Below are 22,720 nucleotides of genomic sequence, written 5' to 3' on the forward strand. Positions count from 1 at the left end.
ATTGTAGGTGGTATAGATGGCTTCGTGGCACCTTTTCTGTAGCGATTTATTTTATATATTACCCATACTGAGGCTCTTATAGTTAATAAACAGTTTTTAGTATCGACAGTTTGTATCAGTAACGTACCGTGAGTATATTGTCGTGTAATACGCAGAATAAATCGCTAAGGAGGCGGTGCTTGGAAATCTGCTAAAACCACTTAAAATATGACCTTAAGGGCTTTATTTGAGGGCTTTAAGGGCTTTATGTAAGGGGTGCAAGGGCTATAAGGGCTGCTGGTGCGAGGATGAAAGGGGTGAGCAGCAGGGGAAGAAGGCGAGGTGGACCGGGACCGACCAGACCACTGCCCCCGTTGGTCTTCATGGCGGATGGAGTCTCTGAAAAGAAAGAGATTAAGGGAATAAGTGAAATATCCACCATCACTGTCATCATCATCATCATCATCATCATCATTGTTATCTCTTGAATCAGCATTATGATCAGACTACATCATCGTCGTCAGCCGTAGCATAAGTATAATTTCAATAGCAATAAGAATAATAGTAAAAATTAAATAAATTAATACGGTAATAGTAACGATAGTGTTTATAATATTGAAAATTACTTAGTGTTACTACTACAACTATTACTACCACCAATAATAATAATAATAATAATAATATGAATCCGAAGGCCAGGATGGTGTCATAATTATCAGCATCAGCATCATGACAACTTATTCCCCTTTTTATTATAAAACTGCAACACACCAGCTAAACTTGGCTTTACCCAGCTATTTCTGTTTCCAGGAACCCTTTGGCACCCCTTTATCCAGACGATGTTCTTTGTACAGTACTCTCTCTCTCTCTCTCTCTCTCTCTCTCTCTCTCTCTCTCTCTCTCTCTCTCTCTCTCTCTCTCTCTCTCTCTCTCATATTTTAAACAGCGAAGTACAGTACCATAAGTCTATCTAGTTTCTCATAAATAAATAATGTAGTACAGCAATTAACTTTTTTTCTCGTTTAAAATAAGAAAGAATTTCCTCTCCATCCCCACTTTTTTTTTTTTTAAGTATATATGAATCCCACGACTTTTTTTTTTTTTTTTTTGTATTATATCCAGGGCCATCCAATCCTGCTAAAAAAATACTGATGCACTTTGTTGAAGGGTAGTGTTACTTCTGTTTGTAGTTTTGCATAAATAATTTTGTCTGGAAAAGCAAAACAGATGGTGTTTGCATTGTTGTCGTTTGGGATTGTGTGTGTGTGTGTGTGTGTGTGTGTGTGTGTGTGTGTGTGTGTGTGTGTGTGGCTGAATGCTCTTCGATTTAAATCTTAGAGGTCACCAGAGATACTTTGTCATGAAAACACTACAAGAAGCATTGTTTTATCTCCTTCCTTTAATATTCTGTACTACTGTAGTCTAGCTTCGTGTCCCTACGCTCCGAAGTGGGCAAGATGGCTGATACAAGCTGCTGTTTTAAAGTTTTCATATACATCACATCGCCTTTCCTTTTTGTAGACATCTGTATCATAATAGAATGTTCTTACTAATATACGTAAGTGCGTCAGTTTGTAAAAGTCACAGCTTCTCCTATATCAAAATGGAACGAATTGTTCTTACTAATATATATGAATGTTCCAAAATGTTAGCGTGATTATCAGGAATTGCTGTTTTGAAATAATTGCTATTCTTTGTCCGACATTTTAATTCATTCCTTGCACTTTTGTGGAAGTCGCAGCTTGAATGCAATTTTTACCACTGGATCGCCAAGCCCTTTCACTGCTGGAAAGTGTTCTATGTAGCAAAAAAAAAAAAAAAGCATATGTTTTTTCCTCTTCAAGTCAGCGAAATATTAGCGGGTAATAATCATCGCGTATAGAGAAGCCTTTCAAATGCTCAGTACAAACGCGAGCTAAAAAAGAAAAAAAAATGTGTCGGTAGGAATAATGTCAGATAGCGAGCGATTTTATTTCCTCGTCAGGTGAAAGTGCAGTTAACGGAGATTATCGCGTAAAGAAATACCTAAAAAAAAAAAAAAATGGTCTTTATTTAGGAAAAATTTCAAGTAGCGGGCAACTTTGTCCTCGTCATGTGAGCGTAGTAATCGTGTATCGAAAAGCCTAAAAAATCTAAAGAAACAGAGAAAAACATCGCAAAAAAAAAAAATAGCTACCGATTTTTTCCCCCAGGTGAGTGTGGTGGTAGCGAGTAATAATCATGACATTAAAAAAGTCTCTGAAATACGAAGAAAACCCGAGCATAGAAGAAAAGATATCTGAAGGTAAAAAAAACAGAGTGCATTTTTTTTTTCCCTTCGTCAGGTGAGCGTGGTGGTAACGAGAAGTGATTATCGCGTGGGATTGCATGCGAGGGCTGAATGGCGACCCTGATTGCCTATTGTTTTCTGATTGTCGTCCTTGCAAATGATCTCTTGTTGAATGCACCGGCCTCTTTTGGCAGGGAGAGGAAGGAGGGTGGCAGGGTGATGGGGGAGATGGGGTGAAATGGGTGGTAAGAGGGTAGAAAAGGAGGCAAGTGATGAAGGGGGTGGTGGGGAGTGGTAGGTAGAAAGAGGAGGGTATAGAGGGGGAGAGGAGGAATATGAGAGAGGAATAGGAGGGTGAAAGGGGAGGTGGAGGGAATTTAAGTGGAGAAGGAAGAGATGGAGAGAAGGAAAAGGGGGAGAGGAGGATATAGAGGTGGGGAGAGGGAGGTGGAGAGGGGGTGTGATGGTGGGAAGGTCAAGGGACAGATAATGGTGGAGGTGAAGAGAGATTTGAAGGCGTCAGGTGGAGGTGTTTGGTAGTTGGGGTACAGGTGGAAGGTAGCTAAGAAAGTGGAGATCGAGGTGGGGGGATGCTGTAGGAGTAGGGGGAGGTGGAGAAGGGGAAATTAGAATGGAGGTGAAGATAGAGATAAATGTGGATAGGGAGGAAGAATTGGAGGGGAAGAAAAAAAAAATAGACGTGGAAGAGGAGATGGAGGGATGGTTGAAGGGGAGGTGGAGGGACGATGGAGTTGGGAAGGTGGAGAAGAAATTGGAGGTAGAGCTGGAGTTATTGATTGAAGGGAGGTGGAGGTGCAAGTTGAGGTGCGTATGGGGTGGAGGCAGGAAAGAGGAGGTGGAGGGATCGTGTGAGAGGAGGTGAAGAGAAAGATTGGAGTGGAGAAGGATTTTTTTGAGTCACCCTTGGAAATAATCCCATGTTGAATGCCAGGGCTACTTGGGCAGGGAGGGGAGGGGGAATGAGGGGGTGATGGGGAAGGTGGAGAGGAGGGGAGGTGGGCGGGAGGTGGAGAGGAGGGGAGGTGGGCGGGGGGTGGAGAGTGGGGGTGGTGAGAGGGAGAATAGTTGAGGGAAAATGTAGAAACTTAAGGTAGGAGAGGAAGGAGAGTTAGTAGGAGGAAAGTGGAGAGGCCGGAAGAGGGAGGAGGACTTTGAAAGAAAGGTGTAGAAACTATCTGGGGAGGTGGAGGGGGAAGGGGAAGGAGAGCTGGAGGGCAGGTGGTTTAGATGGAGGAGGAGGTGGAGAAGGAAAGGGAAGAAGAGCTGGAGAGTAAATGGTTTAGATGAAGGAGGAGGTGGAGAGGGAAGGGGAAGGAGAGCTGGAGGGCAGGTGGACTGGAGAAGGAGGTTGAGGAAAGAGAGAGCTGGGGGATACGTGGACTGGGGGAGGAGGTGGTGGAGGAAAGAGGAGGAGAGCTGGGGGGTACGTGGACTGGAGGAGGAGGAGGTGGAGGAGGAAAGAGGGTGAGGTGTTGCAGAGGGAAGCTAAGACTGAGGGGGAAAGTGGAGATGGAATGGGAGATGAGTGTTAGGGGAGCCAGAGTTGGAAGGGGAGTTAAGGTGCATGGGGAGAAGAGGGTGGGGAGTTTGAGCGTCAGATAGAAGGGAAGGTAGAGTTAGAGGGGAAGATGGAGTGGAAGCTGGAGGTGGGTATAGAGGGGAAAGTGGAGAGTGAGATTAAGGGGAAAGTGAATGTTTTTTCATTTTCGGCCTCACCAATGATCATGTGTTGAATTCTGAGTTTCTTTTGGCGAGAGAGAGAGAGAGAGAGAGAGAGAGAGAGAGAGAGAGAGAGAGAGAGAGAGAGAGAGAGAGGGAGAGAGAGAGAGAAGAATCAGGTGGTCGTGCGAAAAAATGAGGGAGGGGAAGGAAGCGGGACCGGAAGCAAGGTTGAGACGGGGAGTTGGAGGAGAAGAGGATGAGGCAGAAGGAAGGAGAAGTTAGAGTCGAAAAATGTGGAAGTTTTGAAGGAAGGTGGCTGAAAGGTTAAATGAACGGGAAGGGGTGGAGGGGAGGGAGTTAGAGTTTGAGTTGGAGGAGTATACTGAGTTTTAGGAGTGGGGGAATTGAAGGGGAAGGGGAAGTTTAAAGGGAAAAAGGAGGAGGAGGAGGAAACTTTGAATTAATATTTGTCGGCTGCACGGGGATCGTTAAATTGCTCTGTTTTAGAATGTCGCAAAATTCTCCTAGTAGATGGGACGCAACAGTAAATGTTATATCTAGGTCCCCATGTTTAGGCTACTACTGGATCATTGTGGAGGGAGAAAGAAGGAGAGAACGAAGAGGCAGAGGAGGAGGAGGAGCAGGAGGAAGAGGCAGAGGAGGAGGAGGAAGAGCAGGAGGAAGAGGCTGAGGAGGAGGAAGAAGAGCAGGAGGAAGAGGCAGAGGAGGAGGAGGAGGAGGAGGTTTAGGTGGAGGGGCAAGAGGAGGAGGAGGAGGAGATAAAAGTGAACAAACAGATATATTCTTTACTGTATCGTTGAGTTTTATAGTGGATAGCAGTAAACCTTATCGCCTTGGCACAATCACAACATGACCCAGAAGCGTGTGATCATATTTTTTCTTCACTGCATCGTTCCACCTTAAAGATGAAACACTGAACCTTATCACCTTTCCACAAGCACACCAGACGTTCCTTATCATTTCAGCCATACTTCAGAAATATGTATATGAGTATGTTTGTATATGTATGTATGTATGTATGTATGTATGTACAGAACAGGTGATTTGTTTGTAACCACTTCTTCCAGGATTAAGGTGTTCGGCAAAAAATAAATAGATCTAATTTTCTCTTTTTTTTTTTTCTTTTTTAATGCTAACCTGATTATATTTAAAAACTGAGCTTATGCAGTGGCCTTGTATTCTAGAGGGATTTTCCACGCCTAAAGTTTCTATATACAAATTATAATAAACAAAAATGAGTTCCGTAATATCACTGATTTATTTTTTACGATTGATAATTTCTTGAGAGTGGCAAATTAGCTTTAAGAGTGGCATTGGAACTTCTTTATTGGGTGTTTGTGCATGAGTTTGAGTATTATTGAGTATTTGTGCATGAGTATTATTGAGTATTTGTGCATGAATTTGAGTATTTGTGCATTGGTTTGAGTATTTCTGAGTATTTATGCATTAGTTTGATTGTAATGACATAAATTAACGTGTTGCTTAAGCAGTTTTCCTTTCGTTTACCCTTAACTTAGGGCATAAAAAGAGAGCTTGGAACTTTATTACCCTTTTTCTTATTTAGTATAGAATTAAGAAAAAAAAAGTGTCAAATAAGCGAGGACAAGGATTTACACACTATATGGGAAGGAAAAATGTTTGGCTTCCTTGTGGCTGGGCTTTGACTCTACTTGCCATATATCAAACCCCCAAACACCCCACCTGACTATTTTTCTCCTGCCTTCAGCTTATCTCACTCACCAGCTCCATGTTTCCCTCGTCCTTCTCCTCTCCTCCTCTCCCTTTCACTCTCCCCCTCCCCCTCTCCCTCCCCCTTCACACTCCTTTTTCTTCTTCCTCCTCTTGTCCTCATACTGTTCTCCTCCAGCCGTTTTCTCTCCATCCCCCTTTCCCAGTCACTTTTTTTTTTCCTTCTGCTCCACACAGTTATCATTTCCTTCTCCAAAGTTTTTCCTTCCATCTCCCTCTCTCCCTGTCACTCTCTTCCTCTTTCCTCCTCCTCTTCCCTTCATTTACCCTATTTTCTACCGTTTCCCCTTCCATTCCCCCCTCTTCTTATCCCCCCCTCTGTTCCTCCTCCCTCCTCCTCCTTCTTTTAATCTCATAAATATCCTGTTCTCCATCCTTTCCCCCTCCCTTACCCCTCTCATTCTCACTTTCCTCCTCTTCCTCCTCCTCCTCTTCCTTTGTACACCACAAATTTCTCTTGGTTTTGATAGATTTATGGTGTTTGAGTTAAGGGTGTGTGTTTTGTCTTTTATGGGCTGTTGTTTGGCAAGTTGTGTGTGAGTGTGTGTGTGTGTGTGTGTGTGTGTGTGTGTGTGTGTGTGTGTGTGTGTGTGTGTGTGTGTGATAAAAAAGTGAGGGCGCGTTCGTTTTGCTATTTGTATTCGAAGTTTGAGAGAGAGAGAGAGAGAGAGAATGTGTGTGTGTGTGTGTGTGTGTGTGTGTGTGTGTGTGTGTGTGTGTGTGTGTGTGTTTTGTATGTTTGCTTGGTACCTAGTTCAGTTAATTACGTTTGCCTCCCCCACTCATATTATTATTTTTTTTTCTGCTTTGAGATACCATGCTAATATATGAAAGCAATGCGCGATCACTCTGCTGTCTTTGTAGAGCTTTTTCTTCAGTAATGCTAACCCGGGCCAATTAGAACGCCTGTTTTTCACGGGGTGTATTGCTCCTGTTCTGGTCTTGTTCTGTTCCTGCTTTTCTCCTGTTCTGTTCCTCCAGTCACTACCATCCTCATCTTTCCCACTACCTTTCTCATCTTTGCCATCCGCCAGTCTCCACCCACCTCAACATTTTTACCCCTCCACTTCCCCCTTTCCGGACATCGAACCGCGAACTCCGCATCTCTTGCAGTGCCCAACGCAATTTTATTTCCTTACCTCCCTTATATTAATCTCTAACTCTTTATACCAGTACCCCTGTTCACCAGTTGGACTCTTACTATATTTCACGTTTACACCTCCCCTAATTTCTTTCTGATTCATTCCACCTCATCTTAAGCCATAACTGAACGCCCTCCCCTTGTCTTACTTCCAGCGTCCACCAGTTTTATTCTAAACTCATCCTACCCACAAATTCAGTCTGTCAGCTATGTAACCCGCTTTTCACCCTCGATCCACACACTCGTACTGCACGAAACTTATCTCTCATGCCCACACCGCCCCAAAATTTAACTTATAACTCACTCCATAGCAACTTAATGTCTAACCCAACCAATCCCCGAACTTGAATCCTCATCCATTCTCTACTCACCCCCTTGCGACTCACCGTTGAGAATGTGTATCCTGACGGAGGCGGTGGCGGAAGGGGAAGGGACGCAAGAGTATGTCCCCGTGGCCGCCTCATGAGCGTCGTGGATCAGCAGAATGGTCTTGGTCACAGAGCCTCGGTCTGTGATGACGCTGACTCGACTGTCGCGGTTGTCATAGTTGATGATCTGAGGAAGAGGAAAAGGAAATTAGTTTTTAACGTGGTCTGTATAGAAGGGTCCAGTGTTGTAATTTTTGTTCGGTTTACGGTGGTGACTATGATTACAGTGACTCGACCATCGCTGTTGTAATTGATAATCTGAGAAAGAGGAAAAGGAATGTTGATTTCTAGTACGTTTGTGGGTGTTATTTATTGTGTGGTCTTTGTGGAGGATTAAAGTGTTTTGTTTTGGAGAGTTTAGTTGACAGTGTAGTTTGTGATTGCGCTGAATTCACTATCGCATTTGTCGTAGCTGATCACCTGCAGAGAATAGAAGGGAATTAGCTACAGTTGAAGGTGTGTGACGCCACCTGTTGTGCCTAGGAAGACTGCTGAACTTCAGTGAATGGATTGTGTGTCTCTAGATCCTTTCCTGTCAGTCCGTGTATGACAAATTGCAGGATCGGATATTCACCACTGAGGGATACTGGTAAAATATCTCCCTCCCATGCTGGTCAGGTACAGATGAATCGATGAGGGGTGCAGATGAAAGTGGAAGTACTGTAATGACTGTGATTGTGTGCATCGGAATATGCAATGAGTTCGAAGAGACTTGGTTCAAACAAGCGATATGAAAGGACATTTTACCCGTACCCACTGTATCTGTTCACCATGAATGGGTTTGGCGCTGGTGAGGGACACTTTCATGTGGTGGCACTGATATAGCCGGACAGTTCTGCTTTCCTGTGATGCAGACGTCCCCATATTCTTTTACCACTATTTTCAAGGAGGATGGTGGACTGCTGGAGAGGAAAACTTCAGCCTTCAGTTCACCGGGTTCACATTCTGATGAGTCTGGGATAACAAAACCGCAGGAGTAACAGGATGAATTAGTGAACCCATAGCCAGAGCAGAACGGGAGGTAAACGAAGCATCACTGTGCAGGAGGAGTGATTTACCTGTGCGTTAATTACCTGACAAGAGTTATTCACCTGAGACAAGAAAAAGACCTAAGAAAAAGCTAATTAACCTGGAGGAAAAATGATAACTTAGGTGGTGAAGACCTGGGAAGTTATTGGCCTAGAAAAAGATAATGAAGAGAAATTAAATAGGTGGGAATAGGAAAGATTACTTAAGCATATTTACAACTGCCTGAGAAGAGGAAAAAGATCTGAGAAGTGGCTGGTTTGGTGGGAGGTGAAAAGAGGAAGACTGAGGAGAGAAAAAGGAGAGCGAGAGTGATTGAGAGGAGAGTGCACGGGACGAGAAAAAGGAGGCTGATGATAGAGAACCTAGAGTAAATGAGGAGAAAGTGGAAAATAGAAAAAAAAGTTGTGACCTAGGAAAGAAGAAGAAGAAGAAGAAGAGGGAGAACAAGAGTGAAAGAGTGGAAAGTAGATGGTAGGAAGAAAAGGAGGTTGAGGAGAGGAGGAGGAGGAGAACGAGAGTGGGTGAGAGAAGAGGAGATGGTAAGAAGAGGAGGGAGAGGATTGTTTGATGAAAATAAATTGAAGAGAGAAGAAAGTGGAGAGCGAGAGCAGGTGCAAGATGAGAGGATGGTAGGAATAAAAGGAGATGTAAGCGAGAAGACGAGGGATAGTGAGAGTTGAGAAGAAGAAAAGGATAATGAAGAGAGAAGAAGAGGAAATTGAGGGAAGAAAGTAAGGATGGCAATGAAGAAAAGGACATAGGAGAGAGAAAGGAGAGAAGAACACGAGTGGATGCAAGGATAGAAGATGGCGTGAGTACGAAGAGTATGGGGCGAGAAGAAGGGGAACAGGAGTAGATACGGAGGAAGAAAAATAGATTGGTTGGAAAAAAGAGAAATGTTGAGGGAAGAAGGAGAGGAAGACCAAGAGCGAAGATCACATCAACACGACTGCTGTGGTTGTGATAGCTGGTCACATGGAGGGGTAAGTACCTTTTTATGGTCGGAACAACTCTAGATTTCTACTCCAGCAAACGCCAGACGATTTTATTCAGTTGACTCTGAGTATAGTTGCCTGAGGGTGTACATATTCTCCCCATAAATCCTCTCACATTCGCTTCAGCTCTTAATATTAACCTGGATTAACAGCAGACGATTTTATTCAGCTATTTTCCCTATAAATCCTCTCGTCTTCGTATCAGCTCTTAATATTTACCTGGATTAACAGCAGACGATTTTATTCAGCTCTTTTCCCTATAAATCCTCTCGTCTTCGTATCAGCTCTTAATATTTACCTGGATTAACAATAGACGGTTTTATTTAGCTGAAGGGAAGCAAGTGAGCGGGGCGTTCTTAATACCGTCACCATTAACCCTCTCATCGTCGGGACAACTCCTTTTATATAGATTGACACCACACGATTTTATGCAGCTGAGAGTTTGCATGGGAGTCTAGGAGTGTTAATTCTTTCTTAATTTATCCTTTCATGGTTGCCTCATGTGTAATCTTTTAATTGGACAACGACCAGACGCTTTTATTCAGGTGAAGGCGAGTCATACCTCGAAGTAATAATCTGGGTGTAATAAGATGAGAAGAGGGTATGAGTTGGGGGAAGGGCAGCGAAATGGCAAAGGACAGGGCGACATGGAAGCGATTTGTTTGTGGCCACCCGTTACGGGATCGAGGCGGCTGGCTATAGGTAGAGAGTTGGAAATTAATCATCTGAGAGGGGTTCATATCCTAGGGAGGGATAATTGCTTAGGAAGAGTTAAATTACATGACGTTAATTACCTGATACCAAAAACCAGGGAGCTCATCACCCAGGAAGTGTTATTTGCATGAAGAGTTAATTATATGAGACAAGCTGATTATTTTACAAGGTGGAGTTACATAAGAGCAATTAATTACTTGATAAAAATTATGTCTGAAGTTAATTACCTCACGCAAGCTAACTGAAGGGAAGTTAATTATTTAATTATTTTTTCCTGATAGAAGATAATTACATGATACCGGGAAGAGATAATTACTTATGAGTTGATTGCCCGGGAAGTGAGTCGCTTTAGAAAGGATAATTAAATACGTTTGTTATCTAAAAATAATTGCCGTAAAAAATAATTGCCTAAATAATTAATAATCAAAGAAAGAACGACGGATAGATAATTATGAGTGATTAAAAATTACTGGCAGGTGAGTTAGTTATCTGACCAGGATAATGGTTGGGTTAATTACCTGATGAAATGAAGGAATAGAAGTTAATTACGTAATCGGAATGAAGGACAGGTGAATTTACCCGTTCACCACGATGACGTTTTTGGGGTTATTTTTTGCTATTTTCAGACGATTTTTTTCCACTTAAGGGAGGGTTTTCGGACAGGAGGGTTTAGATTTGGGCCCATATTCCTGTCGGGTAAGGAGGCTTCCTAGCACCTTTTCCTTAGCGATTTATTTTGATACGACTGGTTTTATCCCTGTGTACGTTATTTATGCAGAGTATGGCGATGTTAGAAGGATTTACATAACACAGGAGGGTAATGCGTAATAAGTAAAATAAATCACTTAAGAAAATGTGCTAGGGATCTTCCTTAATCGACGAGAACAGAGGATACGGCCTTCATTAACCCCTTCATCACTATACCCTGTTTACTCTAACTTGGCCTAAAATTGCCATCACTCTATCTTGAGTACCGAGTTTCAAAAAATAATTAATACTGAAATATGGTGCTAGTCACGAAGAAGTGCTATGGGGAGGATATAGAGCCGTAGTACTGTCTTATTCTCCCTGCGAGCTATGTGGAATCAGCTGAAAATGGGGGAAAAAATCGAGTCCAGGTTGAGGTAAATGGATTGCAGAGATCCTTACTAATTTGGGCCGTTTATACCGATATATGGTGCTAGTCACGAAGAAGTGCTATGAAGAGGATGTAGGGCCGTAGTCTTGATTTATTCTGCCACTGAGCTACGTGAAATAAGCTGAAGAGGGAGAAAACTCTGGGCCAAGCAGAGATCCTGTTATTTAAATTGAGGTAGTTTAGAATTAGTTTTTTTAGGTTGTTAGATTAAAGTTAGGGTAAATTAGGCGAAATTTAACGAGGCCAGGTAAGATTAGGTTGCTAGGTAGGGTACCGGAGATTAGACTACGTTTATTAGAGTGGTTTATTTTAGTTTCATTTAGTTTAGTTTAGTTAGCTTTGGTTCACGTCTCCCTGCAAACCTCAAGCCTAACCGTGGAGGCGATGTGGTGGTAGTTTGGGAGACATATTGGGTGGTTGGCGGCAGTTTATTGGGTCGTTAGTGGACCAATTTGAGGTCAGTTTAAGAGGCTCGTGATGGCGGGGGAAGGAGGGGTTGATTGGTGGCCAAGGGGTTAAGTGTCAGATTATAATTTTTAACTGATTGGATTTTTGTGAGCTGTAAAAATCGTCCCTTGAAAATTTGAGTTTAAGTGATAAAATGCTCTCTCCTGTATAAAATCGTCTGACATAAGATTTCTCTCACCTGTATTAAATCGTCATTGTGATAGGATTTCTCTGAGATGTGAAGTGAAGTGATTGGATTTCTCACCAGTATTAAATCGTCTGATAGGATTTTTCTCAACTGCATATAATCGTCAATGATAGGGTTTCTCTCACCATTATAAAAATCGTTCAGTGATAGGATTTCTCTCCAGTCTCACCTGTATATAATCGTCTGAGTGATAGGATTTCTCTCCAGTCTCACCTGTATATAATCGTCTGAGTGATAGGCTTCCCCTCACCTATATAAAAATCGCCCTAGTGATAGGATTTATTTCAGCTGGTTAAAATCGTCCGGTTATTTAGAACTGATTTATAGCGATTTCTTTCTACCGTGCAAAATCGTCTAGTGGTAGCTTTAATATATCTGTGTTGGTCTGTAGCAAGGAGAGATTAACCATATAGGGAAGGTAAATATTTTCAGTTCTACCCTTGCTATCTCAACGATTTTTTTCCTTTTTTTTTGACCTCAGGATAGACTTGAATTGGAGGAGTCAGATTAATAACCCCTTCGCTATGCACGGGCCTTCCTAAGCTGAGTAAAATCGTCTGGTAATAAGGAAACGGTAAGGCCATCGCACTGAGGGGCTTGAGGCTCAGGATGGCAGGAGAAACGGGTTGATAGGTAGAAAGAGGGTTAAGTAGCAGATGAAGCTTTTGACCAGTGGGATTTTTCTAAGCTTAACAAAACCTCCTGGAGTTAACATCAGTCATATATTAGCGCGGACCTTTGGGAGAAAATAATTAAAAGACAATATCGTACTAATTCACCTCCACGATATTTCAAGTAATAAGAAATATAGGGGATATTAGCCCAATTGAAGTAGGCCTATAAGTGTGTCCGTAACTCCGAATGAATTAAGATCTATCGTAGGCTGAATTTAATCGTCTAACATATTAAGAAATACAGTTAAAAGGCGTCTCGTTTTAGGGAGAGATTTAATGGAGACTTGGCTAACACCTTCACTTTAGGAGGTTCTGTCTGAAATACATGAAGCCGTCCAATTGTGCTAGGATTATATAAATGTTTGTGATGTATTTTTGGGTGTCATTGGTCAGGGTTTAGTATGGGGAGTTATTTGGCGCGCGCGCGCGCGCGAGAGAGAGAGAGAGAGAGAGAGAGAGAGAGAGAGAGAGAGAGCTTGTGTGTGGGAGGGATTGGGTGGTGAGATGGGGACCACAGATATTACCTTAAAGTTGAGAAAGAGAGAGAGAGAGAGTGAGTTCTTGGTGCGTGATTATTGGAAGTGATAATCTGTTCTTCTTACTGTCCTTCAGTTATTTCTTCGTTCTTCACCTTACCCTCAACATCCTTCCTGACACACTTTCTCTCCATCACACTTTATGATGGAAGTGAATACCATCGAAACATAGTAAGTCTCAACTTTTCCTCCAGCAGTCTGCTTTTCCTCCTCTTCGCCATTTTTCCTCCTTCTCTCCACCTTCCCCCAACGGTCTTTCCTCCTCCTCCACTTTTTTTCCCTCCTACGGTCTACCTTTCCACTCCTCTTCACCTTTTTTCCTCCAGCAATCTGTCTTTCCTCTTCCTCCGCCTTTCCTCCATCCATCTCTCATTCTTGCGCCACCAGAAGTTATTAGCGTGTGAGTTAGGGTTGAAGTTAGTGGTACATGTGAATGAGTTTTATTATGTTACCCACAGAAGCAAGTTCGCAGTTCATCTTACTCTGTACCTTTCCTCTGTCATCGCCGTCTTCCCTCCAGCCCTACTTTTCCTTCTTAATTTTTTTCGTTGTTAAATTCTGTTCATCTCCCCTCCTTTTCTATTAGCATTCCTCCCTGTCTTGTGCTAAATTAAGTTAATATGCTCCCATCACTGCCTTACGTACACATTTCTCTATCTTCCCTCCATCTCTCCACGGTTCCGTCATCTCACACCTTGTCCCCATTTCCACCCCCTCCATCTTTCCTCTTTTCCTTTCCCCACCTTTTCTTCCTTCTCTGTCTTTCCTCCAACTCCCCCATTTCATCCCCTCTCTATCTTTCCTCCACCTCAACCTATCTTCCTCAGCCCTGTCTTTCCTCCATCTCTCTTTTACCATATTGTTGTGATACCAGAAGTTCCCAGATCGTGAATTGGAAGTTGTTACTAAGGATAATAATTTTACCTTCCCTACAACACCAACTTTTCATCATTATTCTCTTTCCTCCATCTCTCCTCCTTTCCTCCATTCATCTTTCCTCAATGTATTGTTCGGTGGGATAAACAAAGTTTGTGATGATATTAGTGACTGTCAGTTTACCTTCTTTTCTGCTCTACCTTCATTATTCTTTTCCTTCAGCCTCTCCACCTTTCCTCCATTTCTCTATCTTTTTTCCGTCTCTCCAACTTTCCTCCATCTCTTCACCTTTTCTCCAACACTTAACCTTTCCTTCCCCTCTCTGTCTTCCCTCAATCTCTTCACCTTTTCTCCAACACTCCAACCTTCCTTCCCCTTTCTGTCTTCCCTCCACCTTTTCTCCAGCACCCCACCTTTCCTTCCCCCCCCTGTCTTCCCTCCACCTCTCCACCTTCCCTCCATCCTTCTCACCTTATTGTTGTGGTACCAGAAGTTCTCGGTGCGTGAGTTGGGGTTGAAGTTGATAATGCATGTGAGGTTGATGGTGGAGCCTCTGTCCACGTAGCGCTCAGGTGTACCCAGAATTTTGGCCGTCGGCACTGTGGAAGAAGAGAGTGGTGGTTAGTGGTGGGGTTAGCAGTGCGGGAAGGTTAATAAAGATGACTGGTGGGGTTAGTGGTAGGGGTTACTAGTGGTACGGTTAGTGGTGGGGTTAGTGGGGTTTAGTGGTGGGGGTTCGTGGTGGGGTTTGTGGGGTTTAGTGATAGGGGTTCGTGGCATTGAAAGTGATAGAGGTTATTGATGGGGTTTGTGGAGGGGTTAGTGGTGGGGGATTGTCGTTAGGGGAGTTTTTGTTGGAGAATTAGATCAGAATTTATGCTCTACGTCGGGTGGTTCATATTAGGCATCTCTTATCAACGGTGAGGGTGTTGTTATACAGTGAAAAATTAGACAACAGTGGAGGAAAGTTCACTCCTCTCACACTGAAAGATCAGCATCTAGACGCGGCAGAAAAATATAAAGATCACACGCGATATAAAAAGACTGTCTTGAAAATTCCACATGAACGCGTGAATAGATAATTTACCCAACTTTAACATGTAAGGGAAAGTAAGACCAAGTTAACGTGTGTATGGATGTTAAATAATGGTTGTAACTTGGATGACGAGTATTGGGGAAAACACAGTATGTCATAATTATTTTTGTATTTTTCTAATGTGAATGTATCAGGTGGATTCCACACCAAATGCTTGCTGGCTTGGGCGATTGCGTGCAGGAGTCTTGCGTTAATGTAACCCATATATTTAACCCCAGCGGTAGCGGGTGAGTACGAACTAGAACTTCTTTGGGTTACAGTTGTGAAGAGCACCCGCCCTTAACTGTATTCGGCTATAATTTTTCTACTTATTCCTAGTGTTTATCTTGCTGTTCTTTTTCAGTATATTGTTATGGAGTATTTTACTTTTCCTTAACCATCTTCTAGTTTATCATTTCGTCCTCTTCCTGCGTGCCCCCAAACTTTCTTCCCTCTTAATTATTTCGCAGTACCACCTCCTTCATCGTTTTCTGTTCCTCACTTACCCTTTTCTACCACACTCCCTCACTCCTGCTTTCCTTCCCCCTCCTTCTCCCCTCCTCATCAACTTTCTCCTTATCTCCCCTCTTCCTTCTTACCAACTTCTAAAATCATGTTCTCTCTCCTCTCTCTCCTTCCTCCTCTCTCCTGTTTGGTTTTCCCTTCTTGCTCTCTCTCCTTCATTTCCTCTCTTCTTGTTTCCCGTCTCTGGAATATTAATTACTCTCTCTCTCTCTCTCTCTCTCTCTCTCTCTCTCTCTCTCTCTCTCTCTCTCTCACACACACACACACACACACACACACACATACACAAAATCATTATTCCTCCTCCTCCTCCTCCTCCTCCTCCTCCTCCTCCTCCTCCTTCTCAAAGAGTATCACGGTTCCTCTTCATTAGCAAGGGTGAGAAGGCTTATTTGTTTTTGGACACCCCGACTGCATCTCTCTCTCTCTCTCTCTCTCTCTCTCTCTCTCGGGAGATCATTAATATTGTTTTATATATTTCATTATTATTATTATTATTATTATTATTATTATTATTATTATTACGAGTAGTAGTAGTAGTAGTAGTAGTAGAGAGAGAGAGAGAGAGAGAATGGGGGGTGACCTTTGATGTGGAGTGGTCTCCCTGCGGCGGTCACAGACTGTGGTCAGAACCCTAGGGGGGGGGGAGAAGGGGGGGGAGTAGCAAGAGGAGAGGAATGGGGAGAGAGAGAGAGAGTTTGAGAAAGAAGGGAAAGAGAGCTTGCGAGAAGGAAAGATGAGAGAGAGAGAGAGAGAGAGAGAGAGAATTTTGGCACGACGCTGCATTGCAATATCTTGATTATGATCACAAAGGAAGTGAATTATGAAGTATCTTTGGGCTACATTTCGAAACTCCGTCCGCCATATCATAAGTCTCTCTCTCTCTCTCTCTCTCTCTCTCTCTCTCTCTCTCTCTCTCTCTCTCTCTCTCAGCTCTACAAAGACCTGTTGAATTATTTCTTTGCACGAAGAGGAAGAGAAAGTTGAGATAAATTAAGAGATGCGGTAAGGAGAATGAAGACGGAAAGTGAGAGGTGAGGGAGGAGAATGTGAGGTTAGGGAGGTTGGGAGGTGAGGAAAGATGGAAGGTGAGGGAGTATGAGATATGAGGGAGAAATTGAAGGGGACTGGAAAGTGGAGGAGGGTGACTTATAAAAAGCGAGGTGTTTTGAGAATGAAGGAGACGTGAATGAGGCTGAGAGATATGGTTAGGTGGGAGGCGAGGGAAATATTGTTGAGGAAGGTGGATGAAGAGGAAATACGAGAGGTGAGGGAGGCTGAGGAGTGAGGGAAGGTGAGGAATAAAGAGACAGAGATGAGGAAAGATGGGCGATGAAATATGTGAGTTTAGGGACACTGAAAATTGAGAAGTGAAAGGCGGAGGAGTATGGAAAGTGAGAGAAGATTAGGGAGAGTGGGAGGCGAGGGAAGGTGAAAGGTGAAGAAATATCAGGGAAGAGAAAGTGTGAAAGGTGAAAAGTGAAAGTCAGTAACAGGTAGGTAGGTTTTGAGGTGAGGGAGATGAGAGATAAGGAAGGATGAGAGGAAATGGGAAATGAGACTTGAATGAGACTGAAAGGTGAAGGCAGAAATGAGAGAGAGAGAGAAAGAGAGAGAGAGAGAGAGAGAGAGAGAGAGATGTGAGGGTTGGAGATAGATGACGAAACTGAAAGATATGGAAAGCATCAGAGAGAGATATATAGCTGAGAAGTTAAGAATTATTGAGATGGTGAGATGTGTGGGAAGCTGAAGGGTGAGGGAGAGGGAAAGGTAAGGGGTATTAAGAGATGAGGGGATAACAGATATGGGTATGAAAGATGAACAAAAGGTGAGGGGAACTGAAAGGTAAAGAAATAAGAGAAGAGGCTGAAAGTGAGGAAAGTGAAAGATGAAGGAGTAGGGGTGATGAAAGATAGTGAGAGGTGAGAGGAGACGAAGAGTTGTAAGAATATGAAGAGAGGAGAGACAAGAAACATGAACACACAAAGCAAACACCAGGATAGAAAGTCCAACACAATTACCATCACAGACCCATCGCACACAGAATCACACAAACACCGATACACAAAGCCAGCATAAACCCAGCACGCAAACCCAGACACACAAACCCACATACACAAACCCACTCACACAAGCCCACTCACACAAACCAGACACACAAACCCAACACATAAACCCACATACACAAACCAGACACACAAATCCAACACACAAACCCAGACACAAACCACTCATACAAACCCACACGCACACAAACCAGACACACAAACCCACACGCACACAAACGCACACAGACAAATCCCCCCACACACAAACCTCCCCACACACACACACAAAACTCGCACCGGGGTAAAGCCGCCTGACACAAGACTCTAAAGTATCGAAGCCTGGTATATCTCAACGTTCCCATCATTCCGGATTTACAACCATAGCCAAAAAAAAAAAAAAAAAAAAAAAGAAAGAATGAAAAAGAAAAGAAAAAATGTCAGGGCCCCCGGAATCCGAAGTGGTTTATATATTTCAACCCCTCTTGCCTCTTCTTGTGTGTTGCGTGTACGGCTCAATCAGCATTATCAATATCTACATGAGTTTTAAGGGAAGAACTTGCTACCCTGTATGAATATAAAAATCTCCTTATCATTGGTGACTATATGATTGTTTAAAAGTACTGTGTCGTGGTCTGCGTCTTTGCACCACATGGATAACTCGCTTCCTCATCCACATTAACAGACTGAGCAGGAGAGAGAGAGAGAGAGAGAGAGAGAGAGAGAGAGAGAGAGAGAGAGAGAGAGAGAGGGAGAGAGAGAAACACACACACACACACACACACACACTTCGAAAAATGAAAAATGTTAAGAAAAATATACCCACCATAACAGAAACTACAGATTAGAAGCGTATAAGGCAATCCATATTATCTCTAAGCGGCAGTAAGGGGACGCAATATATGGAACACCCTGCAGTGCTGTTCTCGAGGCGTCAAGACATGCGTATAAACTTGAGGTGGATTTAGAGCGCCGGGTTTGGGCTAATGAGATCCACCCCCGTGTGACTTGTACCTTGTGAATACTCTGAACTGTGCAATTAGCTGCCAGTGTGATGGATAGTGTGTGTGTGTGTGTGTGTGTGTGTGTGTGTGTGAGAGAGAGAGAGAGAGGATGAAAGGTAAAGGCGAAGTGGGAAATAGAATTGAGTAAGAAGGAATGGCCAGAGCTGAGGGATGGTGATAATGTTTTTAAAGTGAAAGGGAAGTAAGAATCAGAGGTGGGGGAGAAGTGAGAATCTGAAGTGGGGGAGGAGAAGTAGAAGTAATGAGGGATGAGGAAGTGTGGGGGGAAATGGAGAAGAATGACGTGAGATGAGGGAAGGAGGGAGATTGAGAGATGAGGGACGAGGAAAGGTGAAGGTGTTAGAAATGATGGAGGAACTGAAGGAATGAATTAGAATCGAAGAGTAATAGAAGTATAGGAGAGAGTTTCAGAGGTGAGAGGGGGGTGGTGTAAGAACGAAAATTGAAGTTGTTTGAGAGGTGAAATAGGGGCAACAGGTATCGAAGGTAAAGTTGCTTGAGAATTAAGAAAAATGAGATCCAGTTTCACGTAAACCAAGTCCTGTGTATCTTGTGTACCCGGTAATTAGCTGAGAGTGTGATAGATATTGTGTTGCTTGTGTGAGGTGAGGGAGTTGGAGAGGTGGGTGGGGGGGGAAGGATAAGATTGATGGAGAGGTCAGGGCGGCGGACAGGCGGTTGTGTTTGAGAGAAGAGGAAGGGAGGGAAACAAGAACGGATAGAGGAAAGATGTGTGTTTGAGGGAAGAGGAAGGGAGGGAAATAAGAACGGATAGAGGAAAGATGTGTGTTTGAGAGAAGAGTGCGGTAAAGATTGAAAGAGGGAAGAAAAATTAGGGAAGAAAAAGAGGTGAGGTGGAGGAGAGGTAAAGGAGGATGAGAGGTGAGGAAGGACGTGTAAGGACAAGAGGTGAGGATTTTTGAGAGGTACCTGAGGATGATGTAAGGATGGGAGAGAGTGCCTGGGAGGAAAGGGAAGAGGAGAAGCAAAGATGAGAAGTGAAGGTGGTGGAGATTGGATAGAAATAAGATCTCTCCCATGAGTGAAACAAAAAGTGAGGGGGAAAGAGTATTTTTGAATTTCAAGTAGTAGAACTCAGAATAACGAGAAGCACAAATTGGACGAATAATAGAAGGAAAAAGAATAAAGTGATAGATAAGTGTGTAAGAAGTTAGAGGAAAGGTAGAGGAGGGGAATGAGAGATAGAAATAATGTAGGGAGGACAAAAAATAAAATAGTGATTAGAAAAGTGAAAGAACAGTTACGTGAGAGACAGGAAAGAATAAAAAAACGGAGGAAGGAAATTAGACATAAGTGGATGAGAGAGAGAGAGAGAGAGATGTAGTAGGGACTAAGAAAGATGGAACCCGACTGCCAGAAAGAGGAAGGTTTAGGGTGGAGAGAGAAAGAGAGAGAGAGAGAGAGACAGACAGACAGACAGACAGACAGACAGACAGACGAAGGCAGGGAACCTGACAGAGAGGGAGAGAGTGAGACAGAGACAGACAGACAGACAGACAGACAGACTGACAGACAGAGGCAGGGAACCTAATAGACAGACAGACAGGCAGACAGACAGAGGCAGGGAATCTAAGAGAGAGAGAGAGAGAGAGAGAGAGAGAGAGAGGAGAGAGAGAGAGAGAGCCCGGGGAGGGGATCAAGGAAGAGCTCTGAGCTAGGGGAAGAGAAATGGAGGGAGCGAGAGGTAAGATTTGTGTCTTCGTCCCAGGAGAAGAGAGGCGAGGGAGGAAGGGAGGAGGAATGGAGGAAAAGAGGAGTGGAGGAGGAGAGGAAGAAAGGAGGAAAAGAGGAGTGGAGGAAGAGAGGATTGAAAGGGAGGAGGAAGAAAAGCGAAGCAGAGAAAGAGATGATAGGTGAGAAGGATGAAGCATATGTTGTAATATTTATGGGTTATTTTCTCGCATAATAACCTCCTAATGTTTGTCACCCTCTTTACGAGACAACCTGTATTGATATAATTGAAAGTCGTTATACATAATCATAGTTATTTTGGAAATAATTCAAGATGGAACATGACCCTATCATAGGTCACCACTTTTAGCGCTAGAATTAGGGTTAGGTCGACGATATTAATGATGAATTAAAAAAAAAAAATCATCTTGCGGTTACAGAACATTAGTGGTTTCAGAAAGCAAAGAAAAAAAAAGTATATAAATAATAAATAAACTTATGATGAACTCCTCTCGGGGATAAGTTAAAATAATATGGTGCTGCCGAAAGAAAAAGTGATAATACGTCATTTTCCCGAACAGAACGTAAAATGCAAACTAACTTAATTCTGTAAATAGGTAATTAGATGAATAAATAGGTGAAAAGATGCATATTGAAATAGACCATGCCTTGGAAGGGTGTCTGGTAATTAAAACTTGGAGCGGAAGTAAGGATAAAATAAAAATCACTAGAATATATTGGTATGTAAGAAAAAAAAGCACACAATAAGAGAAAATGTAATCTAGAAATGTCTTGAGTAAATATTTTCTCGAGGCGTCAGCCAAAAATAAAAATGGAAGAAAGAACGAAAACAAATACATGAAACAGAGTAAATTTTTTAAGAATGTATGGAAAAAAATAACGGAGAAATGGAAGTGAAAAGAATATATAATCCAAAGACTGTAGAAATATTATTATAATTCAAAAAATCAGAATAATAAATTAAAAGCGAATACGTACGCAGTAATGGAAAACATAAATTCGAGACGTAAAATATAATCACGACTGAATAAAAGATTTCATGGGAGTTGGTGTGGTTGCAAATTCTCTTCAGGCAACACAATCCCGTCCTTAATGTAATCGAAGTATGATTGAGTGTGAGAGGAGGGGTTGGAGTGGGGAGTGGTGAAGAAGGGCGGGATTGTGTGTGTGTGTGTGTGTGTGTGTGTGTGTGTGTGTGTGTGTGTGTGTGTGTGTGTGTTACATAAGTAGCACAGTAAGGCTATTGTGTATCTTAATGGTAGTTTCTCTCTCCCTCTCTCTCACACACACACACACACACACACACACACACACACACACACACACACACACACACACACACACACACACACACACACACACACACACACACACACACACACACACACACACACACACACATTTTTTGCCGTCTATCTCAACATACTTTTCTCCATCACTCTCTTTCACCCTTTCCTCCAACATCACCATCACTGTCAAAATCTCCAACACTCATTTTTTCTCCTCCTTCCCACGCTTTTGCTCACCGTCTCACAATTTCCATGTCATAGTTTACCATCTTTCACCCATTCTGTCACAATCAGTCTCTCCCTAAATATTCACGATCATTTCACCAATATCAGGATTAACACAAATCTCCTTCATGTCAGCTTCCCTCAGTCATCTCACCGGTATTTTCATCCTTCCCTTATCTCAGTCATTTTTCTCATTTTACCTCAGGCTCTTTTCATTTCACCCTGTAACCATCCGTAACATTTCACTCCCATCGTCATATTCTTATCTCTCTTCAAAATATTCAACTTTCCTCATCACTTGTCTTAAAACTTTCATCCCTAAAGTTTTGTTTCACGCTTTCTTTCCTTTCCTTTCCATTCCTTTCCTTTCCCCTCCTTTCCTTTTCTTTCCCCTCCTTTCCTTTTCTTTCCTTCCCTTCCCTTCCCTTCCCTTCCCTTCCCTTCCCATCCCTTCCCTTTCTGTCTCAGTCATCGTCAGTTTTCTTGCCTCCCTGATCTTCATTTTCCATCATTTTCGTCACTTTTCACCATCACTTTCCTCCCTCACTTTTGTTTTATCCCCTTCCTCACTTTTGCTCTTTCTCGCTTACTTTCATGATCACATAGAACACTGTCACCAAAAACCAAGTCTCCGTACCTCACCCCTGTCATTTCTCTCTCTCTCTCTCTCTCTCTCTCTCTCTCTCTCTCTCTCTCTCTCTCTCTCTCTCTCTGCTGTGCTATCCTTTTCTCCTGCTCCTATGCACTATATTAGGATTAAGGCCGGACCACCTCGTAAGGACTGTAAGGTCTGTGTGGTCTGTGTATCTGTGTAACACTCTCTCTCTCTCTCTCTCTCTCTCTCTCTCTCTCTCTCTCTCTCTCTCTCTCTCTCTCTCTCTCTCACACACACACATCACCATTATTATAGCCCACCTTTAGCAAGACCAACAATGT

At 42.9% G+C, this 22,720-nt stretch overlaps 1 protein-coding gene across 1 annotated transcript in view; it reads right to left on the reverse strand.

Moving 5' to 3' along the window:
• Positions 1-244: 244 nt before the first annotated feature.
• The window catches only part of LOC145391040 (uncharacterized), a 164,723-nt gene continuing 142,247 nt past the window's right edge, over positions 245-22,720 (reverse strand). The window contains exons 5-7 of the mRNA XM_080265773.1: positions 14,359-14,486; positions 7,214-7,397; positions 245-378 (exon numbers count right to left, since the gene is read on the reverse strand). Coding sequence (XP_080121899.1) covers positions 245-378; positions 7,214-7,397; positions 14,359-14,486 — 446 coding nt within the window. The remainder of the gene's footprint in view (positions 379-7,213; positions 7,398-14,358; positions 14,487-22,720) is intronic.

This window comes from Coenobita brevimanus, chromosome 16, assembly GCF_032717465.1.
Source record: "Coenobita brevimanus isolate Jiangsu-jjx chromosome 16, ASM3271746v2, whole genome shotgun sequence".
In the NCBI taxonomy this organism is placed as follows: Eukaryota; Metazoa; Arthropoda; class Malacostraca; order Decapoda; family Coenobitidae; genus Coenobita; species Coenobita brevimanus.